The 12,831-nt window shown below is 35.2% G+C and overlaps 1 protein-coding gene and 1 pseudogene across 7 annotated transcripts; one reads left to right on the top strand and one right to left on the bottom strand.

Moving 5' to 3' along the window:
- LOC121240811 overlaps positions 1-12,831 on the bottom strand; it is a 41,610-nt pseudogene that overhangs the window by 19,612 nt on the left and 9,167 nt on the right.
- LOC121240986 (beta-glucosidase 13-like) lies at positions 4,635-11,915 on the top strand. 7 transcript variants are annotated; one of them, XM_041138514.1, is made up of 14 exons: positions 4,636-4,822; positions 4,955-5,016; positions 6,752-6,873; positions 7,365-7,423; positions 7,626-7,701; positions 7,865-7,942; positions 8,034-8,121; positions 8,667-8,922; positions 9,202-9,317; positions 10,794-10,845; positions 10,946-11,011; positions 11,321-11,423; positions 11,534-11,642; positions 11,739-11,915. In XM_041138514.1, the coding sequence occupies exons 1-14, from the start codon at positions 4,670-4,672 to the stop codon at positions 11,905-11,907; spliced, it is 1,509 nt and encodes a 502-aa protein (XP_040994448.1). In that variant the 5' UTR covers positions 4,636-4,669; the 3' UTR covers positions 11,908-11,915. The 7 variants fall into 7 exon arrangements, with proteins under 7 accessions (XP_040994451.1, XP_040994448.1, XP_040994447.1 ...); XM_041138513.1 differs by having other exon boundaries at positions 11,315-11,423; XM_041138510.1 differs by adding an exon at positions 11,094-11,125 and having other exon boundaries at positions 4,637-4,822; positions 10,794-11,011.

The following is a 12,831-nucleotide window of genomic DNA, read 5'->3' as shown; positions in this document are numbered from 1 at the left end:
ATTTTTCTGACTATGACATGTAATCCAAGTTGGAAAGAAATCTTAGACCAATTGAATCCACATGAAGAAGTTCAAAATCGTTCTGATCTAATTACATAGATCTTTAGAGCAAAATTAGAAAATCTAAAAAATTGCTTGTTTAAACTAAAATTTTTTGGCAAAGTTATAGCATATGCATATACAATCAAACATAAAAAAAAAAAAAAAAAAAAAAAAAAAAAAAAAAAAAAAAGAGGTTTAGTGCATGTTCATTTCTTAATTATACTACAAAAAGATTGAAGAATTTACGCCCCTGAATCTTTCGATGAAATTGTTTCAGCAGAGATACTTGATAAAACCAATAATTTACATTTATATAAACCTATCATTAAACATATGATGCATGACCCTAAGAAATATTGAATCCAACCAATATATGTATGAAAAAGAACGGTACTTGCAAATACATCAGCAACAATTGTTAAAAAAAAAATGGTTCTACAAAACATCTCGTCTACACTTGAATCGATGGAGAAAAACATAAATGTGCATAATTTTGTTCCCATTGATATATTGTCTGGTAACGACGCATTTGCAAATAAAGAAATTTATGATGAAGAAAGTGTTACAATTTCGGAGGAAGATATCTTTGTATAAAAACTTCTAAATTCTGAACAAAAAGACACATTGATCCTTCAAACTTTATTGGCAAACGAACCTGCTGCATTTTTCATTGATGGCCCTGCTGGTACTGAAAAATATTTCTATATAAAGCACTTATGGCTGAAATTAGATCAAAACATATAATAGCACTTACAATTACATTATCTGGTGTTGCTACATCTATTTTATCTGGAGGGCGAACATTATATTCACGCTTTAAAATTTCATTAAATGTAAACAAAAATAGCACATGTAATGTCATCAAACAAGAAAATGTTGCTAAACTATTACGTCTGATGAAATTAATTATATGGGACAAAGCACCTTTGTCTACAAAATAATCAATAGAAGTATTGGATAAGATGTTGCGAAACATAACTGATACAGATCTCCCTTATGGTGGAAAATTTATTATTTTTTGGGGAGGTTTTCGTCAAATATTGCTTGTAATTCGTAAAAGCACAAGAGAATAACAAATTGATGCAAGCTTAGTCTGTTCTTATTTATGGCCTACTCTAAAAAAATCAAATTAACAGAAAATATGAGAGCCAAATTAAATCCTAATTTCTCACAGTATTTAATTGAAGTTGGCAATGCTAATGCACCAATTACCATCGATGAAAAGATAAAATTCCTTATAACAATGACATTGAATCTCTAAATTCTTTGTTAAATGTTGTTTTGGAAACATTTATGACTATTCAAACAATTTAATTGAGATGGCAAGTCGAGCTGTATTAACACCAAAAAATTAATCAGTTGATGAAATAAATGCTATATTGATTGAAAGATTTCCGGGCGATATGGTTCGATATTAGAGTTTTGACGAAACAGTTGACAAATATGAACAAGATGTTATGGAAGGTTTTTTAAATACATTAACAACAAACAGACTACCAACCAGTTTTAAATTTGCACAATTTTTTGGTAGGGGCTGAGTGACTCTGCTGTTGTGCTACCGATAGTAAGATAGGATAGTGATAAGAAGTAATGGAAGGCAGTGCCCCTATTTTCCCTTCTCCAAACTCATCACACTGGTTAGTAGAGGCTACTGCTCTGTCAAGCCTTTCCCTAGTAAAATAGTCATCTATCCTATTGTTAGACCAAGTGAAGTTCCCATAAGAGAAGCCCAAATCATGAAGTCCACAGTCATCCAAAGCATCATTGAATAGATTAATCTGTCTATCACCCCTTCGAGCACCACCCTCCTTTTCACTATAGAATAATATTTCATTAAAATCACCAATACAAAGCCACTTGCCAGGATTGAATGAATGAGGATGTCTTAGAATACTATATCCTTCCATCATTTTTTCAGTAACATGATGTCCATAAAAACAAGCATGCATTCAAGGAAGGTTGGGGTTATTCCCAATCCAACAATTGATGTGTCTATGTGAGAAGCTTTGAGCCTCCAACTCTACACCACCCCTACGGCCAAAGCCATCCACAGTAAATAAGTTTTGAAAGTCCAAACCATACTTCAACTTACCCAACTTTGTTTTATGAATTCTAGTTTCTATAAAAAATAAAATACTAGGCCTTTTATCCTTAACCATAAGGTTAAGATCATGAACTGTTCAAGGGTTGCCAAGCCCTCGACAGTTCCAACTTAGAAGCCTCATTTTTCCTGGCGGGGTTGTCTTCCAGCCTCCGCCGATAAAGACAAAGATTTTTTATGCCTAGTCAACTTCATCTTGTTATTGCTTGTTGGTTTACCCATAAGCAAGAACTTCCTTCTTCGAGTGACAGTATTAAATTCAACACAGTGTTTATCATTAAGATCAATAGACAGTTTGACATTGTTCTTCAATTTCTTCAGGGAAGATCCAACATGTTTATCTATATCCACCGAGGTCTTCAACAAGCCACCTATCATCTCACCATCAATAATGGGATCAGAGTCAATAGAAGGGTTATCTGCTAGAACAGATGGTTGTGGGGATTCACTACAAGTTCAGGCATGGTAGTTACATCTTTTGCAGTTAAGGCATTTATGGTTTCTGATGAACAACCAATCTCATTCCCTGGTTGAGAAATAAACTTCTCTCACGTCACTTTTTCCTTGTCAACTACCACATAATTGTTATTATAGTTCCCTAAGAAACTAGAAGAAGATAACTGATGTTCATGTTGCATGCAAGGAAGCTGTCCTAACTTTCCAAGAATGAAATTCCCCACTTCACCATGAGAATTCGTGGCCCTCAGCCACGAACCATATTGCTTATTAGTGGTGGTAAAGGATGAGGAAGAAATAGATGGCACCATACACCCAGAAGGTCCATGCATAATGATTCCACATGTGAAACAGAAATGTGACAATCTTTCATATTGGAAGGACACAAAAACTTGATGCCCCTTCAAGAACACCATAGTCCCACGTGCTAGTGGTTTGGATAAGTCAATCTCCACAAGAATCCGTAAATACTTTCCCCAGCCATGTCCACTATCATCCACATCCACATGAATAACATTGCATATTGTCTTGCCAACCAGTGCACCAACATCATAGTTCATACAGCCAAGAGGCATGTTATGTAATTGCACCCAGAAGCATGCATGATTGAACACCAGATCAATGGGAGTAGTAAAACCATCAAAGTATTGCAGGCAAATTAACTGTTGATCAAAGAGCTAAGGTTGACCCTCCCATACACGTTGCAAAGCATGTTCAGAATTGAACTCAAATAGGAATAAATTTTCCCCCACTTCAAATATCTTAATCTCATCAACAAAATTCCAAACTTTAAGTATAGTAGCTTTGAAAGCCTCTTTATTAATCCTTTTATCCACCGTAATATTCCCCACTGAGACATAATTTTCTTTTAGAAAGTGTAGGTTCAACATCATTTTCAGCCACTATTACACCACCATTCTCCACATCAGTAAGACAAAGTTTCTTCCATTTCTAAGTAATTTCATCTGCCATTCCGTAATCCAATCAACACAAACCGAGAACAGAAAGGTTCAAATAGCAATACACTACAAACCTTCTAGCCGAAATTGAAGGTACTACTCTTCCTCCTCAAAGAACTCGTTAAGAGAATTGAGAGGAAACCGTTTCCACTGTCATCAGAGCAAACTATTCGAAACTCGGGCGGGTGTGTTAATTAGTGGTTCTCCTAATGGTTATTATCAGACAAGAATTGCATGACTTTTAGTACACTATATAGAATAGAGAAATGATATCTACGAGTATCAAATGTATAAATTTTACGTAAGTCTTTTATAAAAAATACCCATCTAGTAAAAAGTGTAAAAACTTTATCTTTTTAATAGACCAATATTTTTAGAAAAGGCTTTTACATTTTGGATCTACAACACTCACAATGGCTTTTATATTATACAAAAAATATAAATTATTTGAAGAATTGCTCTAGAAAGAAGTTTCACCAGATTATGTAAAAGGAATTATAAAATAAATTAGCTACAGTAACCCGCTACATGTAGCAGGTATTGTTTATTCTGTAAATTTTTTATTATTATTGATATTTCATTTTCTCTCTCATTTTCTTTTACTTTGATTTTTATTATGTAAGCAAATTCTTTTTATTGTTCATCATTTAAAACACATATATTTTATTTTCTTCTAAAAAATATCTTAGAAATATTTTTAAACCAATTTTTTCATATTTTGATTTTATTTTTAATTTTTATTTGGGTTATATATTTTTGTTTTATGCGTATAGGACTGAATTATTTTATATTGTATATAAAAACAAATTGCAAATATAAAAAATATACCGATATTGTAAATTTATTGGTAGAAATAAAATATTTAAAAAGTATAAAAAATAATATTTAAATGATATAGAGAAAAAATAGATAAGCTGATAGATGATATATTGTACAAATTAATATATAAAATAGAAAAAATAAATTTTAATGATGTATTTTAAAAAATATGATAAAAAATGTATTATGAGTGTTCTTTAACATAGAGAATAATATGTCTTTCTATAAAATTTAATAATAATAATAATAATAATAATAAAAAGGCCCCAGCTACTGCCACTAATCACTGAGGATGGCATTTCAGAGTTATCTTCGCTTGGTTCTTCTCTACTCATTCGCTAACATTATTGCTTCAACACCAAGCCACTACCATAATCATGCTGTACTCAACAGGAGCAGTTTTCCCCCAGGTTTTATTTTTGGGACGGCATCATCGTCCTACCAGGTTTGTCTTCTCTATTTTTCTGCACTCCTGTATGATTTTTTGAATCACAGTAGAGTTTTGCTTCTAGTTTTGTGACAAGAAAGCATGTAATTATTGTGTGTCCATGTGTGTTCTTTTGAATTACAATTACAGTATGAAGGTGCAGCAAAAGACGGTGGTAGAGGACCATCTATATGGGACACGTTCACCCATAGATATCCAGGTCTCTCTCTCTCTCTCTCTCTGCCCCAAATATGAAGTTTTGATTTACAATTGAATACATATTAATGGTATTGATTTAAATATCGATTCTCAAAAGAAGAAAGAAAGGGAAAGAAAATCCCTCTCTTTTCGAAATTGTGACGGGAGTGAATAGCACTGAAGAATTCAAACTTGGTTGTATCATGAATGAAGTTTGTTTGATCAACCATACATATATTGTACTGCTTCCAAAACCCCAGAATCCTTTCTCAGTCTCGCTTTGTTAAAAAAAAAAAAAAAAAAAAAAAGGTTGCTGAGAATGTTTTATGGCTATCACCATTGGTATGGAAGATGGCGTACGAAAATAAGAATTCGCCTTCATCATCGAATTGTTGGAACTAATATCAGGCTTTTAAATAGGGAGGAGGTATCGGGCAAACAATCCATTAATTTCAGCAAATCCTCTATTCAGTTGAGCTGGAACATTTCGATTTGCTCCAAACAATCCGTCTTCCAACGCCATAATGTTTCCTCCACCCTTCCTAAAGCTAAAAATGTAGGCGTTCTTTTTAATCTCCTCACATCAAAGTCTTATGCTTTTCAAAGACCGTCTCTCCAGTCAAAAACAAAATCTTGGCCTGGAATGCCTAATTCCTCTCTCAAGCTGGAAGAGCGACTTTGATAAGGATAGTTGCATCCTCCATTCCCTCTTATAGTAAGCCCATGTTCTTTCTGCTTGAAGATCCCTGTACTCAGCTTTCGACCCTAAATTAAAATTTTTATTTTGGGGCTTCAAATCAGATGGTTGTCGTCATTTCACTGCAAAGGCTTGGGAATCTCTCTATACTCCTATAGCATGTGGTTTGGGGGTTTTTTTCCCCAAAATCTCTGGAAAACCATCTTGCTTTGGTTGCCAAGCTTGGGTGGCAAGTTTAGCTCATTCAGATAGAACTTGGATTTGGGTTATGTCAGCAAAAAGCATGAAGCATTCAAATTTTTGGGAGGTTTAGAACTTCAATCTCAACTGGGTGGTTTTGGAAAGCGATTTTACGTACCAGACATTTATTAGCAAAGGGTATCTGGTTTCAGGTTGGTTCCTGATCTTCTAACCATAATTAGACAGATCCTTGGATACCCCATATTCTCGATCCCAAATGGCTTCCAGAAATATCTGGAATCCTACTCCCCCATGTGTGAAATCTGCATTTCGATTCTTTGCTACTAATCAATACTCTCCATGTACTTCATTTTCGTATTCTGAATGGGCTTAATTGTGGTGATTTAAACTGCACGAAATATTAGAATTGCTCCTATGGAAGATTTGCAAGAACATTCTACCCGCTCATATCAATTTGTTTAGCCACACCCAAACAGGCTTTGAAAAATGCAGCCCAACACTACTACTTTTGGTACATAAATAAAGGGATTGAAGAGATTATTGCAGTTCATATTCATGTTGTTAAACCCAGAGAGCATTAACCATCCCCTTTGCAAGGCTGCGGAGGGAATTAGTGGACTTGTTCCTCAATGGTCCTGTTACTAGAATCATTTGCAGGAATTCTTGCTGACCTCTTGATATTTGTTCTTTTTCAAACCATACAATCCCTGAGTGGGTGCCGCCTATTATTAACATCAATCCTTCTTTGAAAATCAAGTCGAATGACTTGTTTCATTTTCATACTTTTTGCCTTGATTTGTTCTAGTGGGCAAAACTAATAATAAAAAAAATCTTTGACCATATCCTGGTAGATGCCCTTTCTCTATCAGAGAAAATCAACTCAGTGGCCAACAAGCATTTAAAAGCATGGAAAGAAGAGGAGGCACAAGGTCAGACTCATCTTTCGGAACCTTCCCCAACTGGTGTCATAAAGGTAAAATTTGACACTGAAATCAGAAGCAAGACGTATTTTATAGATGCTCTATTCAGGTTCTGGAGCACAAAAGTGGCAAAAATACTCATCAATGACCCCACTTTTGCTCAATTTTAAGAGCATTATTTTGGAAGGGGACTCACTCTTGGTCATATCTTCAGTTTCAATATCTAGATCAGTCCATTGTCTCTGTTATACAGGACATTGGGAACTCGTTCGTGCATTTTTCCTCTTGGTTTGTTAAAAAATTGCGGATAGCATCAATTTTGGTATTCGTAATTTAGCTGCAGCCACCGATAAGATAGGCTGCATCTCCTTAGCTGAATTACCTTGCATGCCAATTTTGAAACCCCAAGTTCATGTACATGAACCTATCTAGATCATGTTGGAGATATTTGCTAGTTTTAGTTGACTCATAGTTATATCCCTAATTATTGTAGAAAAACACTCCGTTAATGTATTCTAAATGCATTTCTATGATGAAATTGCAGATAGGATACAAGATGGCAGTAATGGAGACGTAACTGTTGATCAATACCATCGCTATAAGGTATGGTGCACAGTATGGAAAGAAAAAAGGAGAGTCACTCATATTAGCCTTTGAGTTCATATTATCTATTGAAGTCCATTTTGATAACTTGAAATTTCTTCTTTTTCAGCCTAGCATGATATAAAAGATGATCAGATATGGAAATTCTAGATGATTTTGCAACATTTATGATCCTTCTCATTTTTATTTTTTTTTGAGACAGGAAGACGTTGGGATTATGAGGCAAATGGGTTTAGATGCATACAGGTTCTCAATCTCTTGGTCCCGAGTTTTACCAAGTAAGATAATGATTTGAACTGACCTGTTATAAGAATTCAGAGAAAAATGAGAAGGAAAGAAAAAGGGAAAAAGAAGAAAAAATGCACATAAAAATGGGCAACATCAAGTTTTTATCTTGGTTTGGAATTACATTTGGTAGTATTTATTCTATGTTTGTGTCAGACGGAAGGCTAAGTGGGGGTGTGAACATGGAAGGAATCAAATACTACAACAACCTCATCAATGAACTTCTAGCCAAAGGTCATGATTCAATCCAATTATTCCATCGTAAATCATCTATTTTTTCAGCTTTTACTAATCTGCCCTTGAGTTCATGATAATTAAATGCCAGGTCTAAAGCCCTTTGTGACTCTCTTTCACTTTGATCTTCCCCAATCCTTGGAAGATGATTATGGTGGTTTCTTAAGTCCACATATTGTGTAAGTGACACAAAAAATTATGATCCTCTATCCGTCTGATTAGGTGGTTCTTAAGTCCACACATTGTGTAAGTGGCACAGAAAATTATGATTCTCTATCCGTCTCAATAGTAGATCACTTGTACATATCACTGGTAACATGATCCTAATTAAAAGAAAAAAAGTGAGAATCCATATGATGGATGCTGTTTACTATTTCTATTACTGAAGGCTTGAAATTTTGCCCATGGTTTTTCAAAATTTATTTTCTTTACTATCATTTCACTGAGACTCCAATGACAATCTATGACTATACAATACAAGATTCAAAATTGTCTTTCTTATTATGATCCTGTCTGTTGTGAAGAGACCTTAGTATAAGGACCTCACCAGCCCTTTCAGGATTGAACTCTATCAGACTGACTAACCTCATAAAGCATTTTTAAGTGTCAAATAACTGAATGAAGCAAATATCGCTTTGCATCTCATTATAAAAAATTTCACACTTTGGCCATAGCTTTAAATAATTGGATTTTTTTTTGTGTACTCGTGCATTTGATAATCAAGGAATGATTTTCGGGACTATACCGAGGTTTGCTTCAAGGAATTTGGCGATCGGGTGAAGCACTGGATCACACTGAATGAGCCAACGAGCTACAGCGTAGGTGGTTATGCATCTGGGGCTATACCGCCAGGGCGATGTTCTGATTGGCAAAATCAGTATTGCACCAAAGGAAATTCTGGAACAGAACCATATTTGGTGATACACCACCAGCTTCATGCCCATGCAGCTGCTGTTAAAGCGTACCGGCAAAAGTATCAGGTTCAACATTTATATGAAGTTAAAATGTTCATGTAAAAAATCCTAGATAATATCCAACATGTACAAGCATGTTTTGCAATGCATACAACATCATGAGTATGCATCATAGATAGATGATGAGAAATAATTATATAGTGTACTAGTTGTAGTAAGGACTAACTTAGCTATAACTGAAATTGTATTTCATTAAGAGTAAATGAAATATTTTTGGTAGAGTAATTAAAGAAAAATTCACCACAGACGTGAATGTTGACTCAACCAAATTCTGTAAATGTTCAGAAAAGACAAAAGGGCACTATAGGTATATCGCTCGAGACAGGCTGGATAGTGCCATATTCTAAAGCAAGACATGATCGTAATGCTATGCTACGGGCTCTCGATTTCAGAATTGGATGGTAAGTACTGCTTGAATGTTCTTTTTGCATGTATACCATTTCAGGGTTGGATGCTCTAAGATGTCTTGTGATGCCATGTCCTGGGCTAGGGTTTATCATTTAACTCCAAGCATTTAATAGTGCTATTGTATAGCCGCTTGGAGGTGATGTTCTATGAGTGGCCCTTTTAGATCAATGAGTTTTCTTATGGGTGCCTTTGGCTTTGTTGCTGCTGGTGTGATATGGTGGTCCAAATCAGTGCTTCTTGGTTCCACTTACTATGTATGGTGGTTCTAACCGTCAGGTTCATGTTATAGATCTGGCTGAAGTGCAAAGCTTTGCCTCTATTTATGGTTGTGGAGTTGTTCATGGTAGTGAGTCTAGTGACATGGAAACACATCAACGGGGGACTGTCAGTGACAACCATGTGGGTGGTTTTGTGTGTGCTGATTTTCCCTCTATATGTGATTTTGGAATGCTTTGGAGCTTTGTGATAGTGGCGAGGAAGCTTGTGGATTGTTCAACCTGGCACTTCCCTCCCTCTGTGTTAGTGATGCTAGTGGGAGCTAGAGATCTTGCTCTAGCAAGGCAAACCATTGATGTCTTCCGGCTTGATTCGTCCATGTAAACTAGCGTGCTGGGTTGGTAGTTTGAAGGAAGGTTGGTGAAGTATTACAGGTTTCAGCTTGGAATGCATCGTGGTCACTGACCGCCTACTGATGTTACTCGAGTTGTGCACCAAGCAGGTTGGAGGGTTTGAGGAGACGGTAGTTATCCTTGGATGGCTCAACTATTTTCGTACTTTTCCATTCGATTGTGATGATCATAGGTTGAGCTTGCAAAGACAATTTAGGTTTATAATTGCAGAGGAATTAGTTTCATGGTTTATTAAGGGTCAAGATTTGTAGCGGCCATAGGCTCGGTGTATATTTTAAGGGAGTAGACTACTTATCTCTACTCGATTCGAGGAGTTGGTTATTTTGTGTATTAAGGCATTGACTCCTTGATGTTTGCATTGGGCTCTTTTATATTATTCTTGACTTTTTTTGGTTTAACATTGACTTACCTGACTCCAAACACATATTATATCAGCCTATTAGTAAACAGAGAGGGATCATGCCATATAGACCACTATCAAAGGAGGTTAAACAAAATCCAAAACAACTAAATGAAAATGAAAATAAGCAATAACTGTCCTCTTAGGATTTGATGACAAACCGACATTGTGAAGTATGTGGAAGAAAAGCTTTCTAAGGTTTACTCAAAAAAAAAAAAAAAAAAAAAAAAAAAAAAAAAAAAAAAAAAAGGTTTTTAAGTTTTAACCTGCCTGAAATTTTCTAAAGCTAGCAATTTCCATAACTTCCATGGGTTATATATAATAAATGCCCAAAACTAGGTTCGATTAACTTAAAGCTATCATGACATGGAAATTCTTTCCTCGTATGTAAATGTATGAATATTTGTTATGAAAACTGTAATTTCAATGCATTGTTGCAGGTTAATGGACCCCTTGATCAATGGTGACTATCCACATAGCATGCGATCTCTGGTTGGAAACCGATTACCCAAATTTACCAAAGAACAATCTAAGCTCGTAAACAGGTCATTTGACTTTATCGGATTAAACTACTATACTGCTTATTATGCAGCCTATGCACCTCAACATAATGCTGGAAATGCAAGCTACTTTACGGATTCTCGTGCTAATCTTTCAAGTAAGTGAAAACTCAACATGTAATGATTACGTTGGTTTATGTTCCAATATTAACGATAACATGTCTTTGCTGTGCATGGCAGCTGAGCACAATGGAATCCCCATTGGTCAACAGGTGTGTTCTATATATGTCAAAATTTTTGAATTTTGAAACAATCATGTACCAAAATATATCAATTTCTTTATTCTTTTTCCATATAGAAATATCCTCAGCAGTATCGAAGCAAGACCTTTGGGCTGACTCACTTTACAAACAAGCACAAATGGAAAGGGTTATTCGGTGTTAACCTCTGTTTTCTATAAGTTGCAGGCAGCTTCAGAATGGCTTCATCTATATCCAAGAGGAATTCGAGATCTTTTGCTCTACATAAAGCAGAAGTACCATAATCCACTAATTTACATCACTGAGAATGGTAATTACTTTGTCTCAAATCTCGAGTTATCTTCTCATGACACTCTGAAATTTGAAAGAAGTTGTAGTTATTACATGTCCATTAGAAGCTAAATGCACTATGACTTCTAGGAATTGATGAGTTCAATAATGCCACCTTGTCACTAGAGGAGGCTCTTGTGGACAACCAAAGAATTGAATACTATTGTAGTCATCTTTGGTATCTTCAGAAGGCTATCAGGTAAGTGCTTAATAATAGTTCTCTCTCTCTCTCTCTCTCTCTCTCTCTCTCTCAAATCTAGCTGACTTTGGCTCATTAACTTTTTGTTTTGAATAGGGATGGTGTAAATGTTAAGGGATACTTTGCATGGTCCTTGTTGGACAACTTTGAATGGAATTCAGGTTACACTGTTCGGTTTGGCATCAACTATGTAGACTACAAGGATGGATGTAAAAGACACCCAAAACTTTCAGCGCATTGGTTCACGAATTTCCTCAAGAAATAGATTATAGATATGATTAAGTTTGAAAATAATGGTATAATTATATGTCGTAGGAATAAATATTGCAAGACTCGCTCCATATATCAATTTAAATTGGTACAGAATTCGAGGGTAATTTTTACCAGCTCTCGGTCCTCATATTTGTTGAAGTTCTTTTTCTTCTCAACTTCTGTCTCTACTGTTCGAATTATCTGTAATTTGTCTTTTGCTTCATTGCTCGGATTGATTGATGGAGCCAATCCTCACATCCTTTATCGTTTAAATGATTTCTTGGCTTGATTCATATAGTGGAGAATGACCCACTCATTTTTGGCTCCATGTGATCTATTGGGGAGGTATACAAGATCTCTTGCTCCAGCTAAAAGGTTCCATGCATGTTTGAAAAAGTGCATGTTTAATCCACTTATTTACATGGCTGAGAATGGCAAAACTCCTTGGAGTTTCTCAATTATTTGCGCCCAGGTTAGGTTATGTTACCATAAAAATAAAATGAAAAAAACTTGCTAGCTATTTATAAGATTTTCTTCTGAATTTGATCGAGTGCATATCATGCTTACATTATTATTGACGCGTTTAAGGTATGGTCTATAGAAACATAATCTCAAATATTTTTTGACTTACAAAAAAAAAAAACTTTTATTAACCTAAGGATTTGCCTAAAGTTATGTAAAAAATACTTTTCACCAAGTCTAAAAAGTAGACATGAAAGTATGGGTGGGTAGCGGGCCCCGTATGCCACTACCCCACTCCCGCATGATGGGACAAGCTGGGTAAGTGATTTCTTAGATTGCTTAAGTGAAATTCTTGTATTTTCTTGACCTCTTATATAAATTTTACATTAAATTACATTAACTTACATATAATATGCACTAACAAATTTATGGTCATATTTTCAAATTTAAATTTAGAATAATTCTACTCATCATT

Source organism: Juglans microcarpa x Juglans regia, chromosome 7S, assembly GCF_004785595.1.
Source record: "Juglans microcarpa x Juglans regia isolate MS1-56 chromosome 7S, Jm3101_v1.0, whole genome shotgun sequence".
NCBI lineage: Eukaryota > Viridiplantae > Streptophyta > Magnoliopsida > Fagales > Juglandaceae > Juglans > Juglans microcarpa x Juglans regia.
Note: the sequence above shows the minus strand (reverse complement) of the source record. Positions and strands in the feature narration are given on the sequence as shown.

Bases quoted from the DNA above. Each gene is read 5' to 3' on its own strand.
- LOC121240986 (XM_041138510.1), top strand. From the start codon at position 4,670: ATGGCATTTCAGAGTTATCTTCGCTTGGTTCTTCTCTACTCATTCGCT. The intron at 7,424-7,625 runs GTATGGTGCACA...TTTTTGAGACAG, and splicing joins ATCAATACCATCGCTATAAG to GAAGACGTTGGGATTATGAG. The intron at 11,012-11,093 runs GTAAGTGAAAAC...TGTGCATGGCAG, and splicing joins TTCTCGTGCTAATCTTTCAA to CTGAGCACAATGGAATCCCC.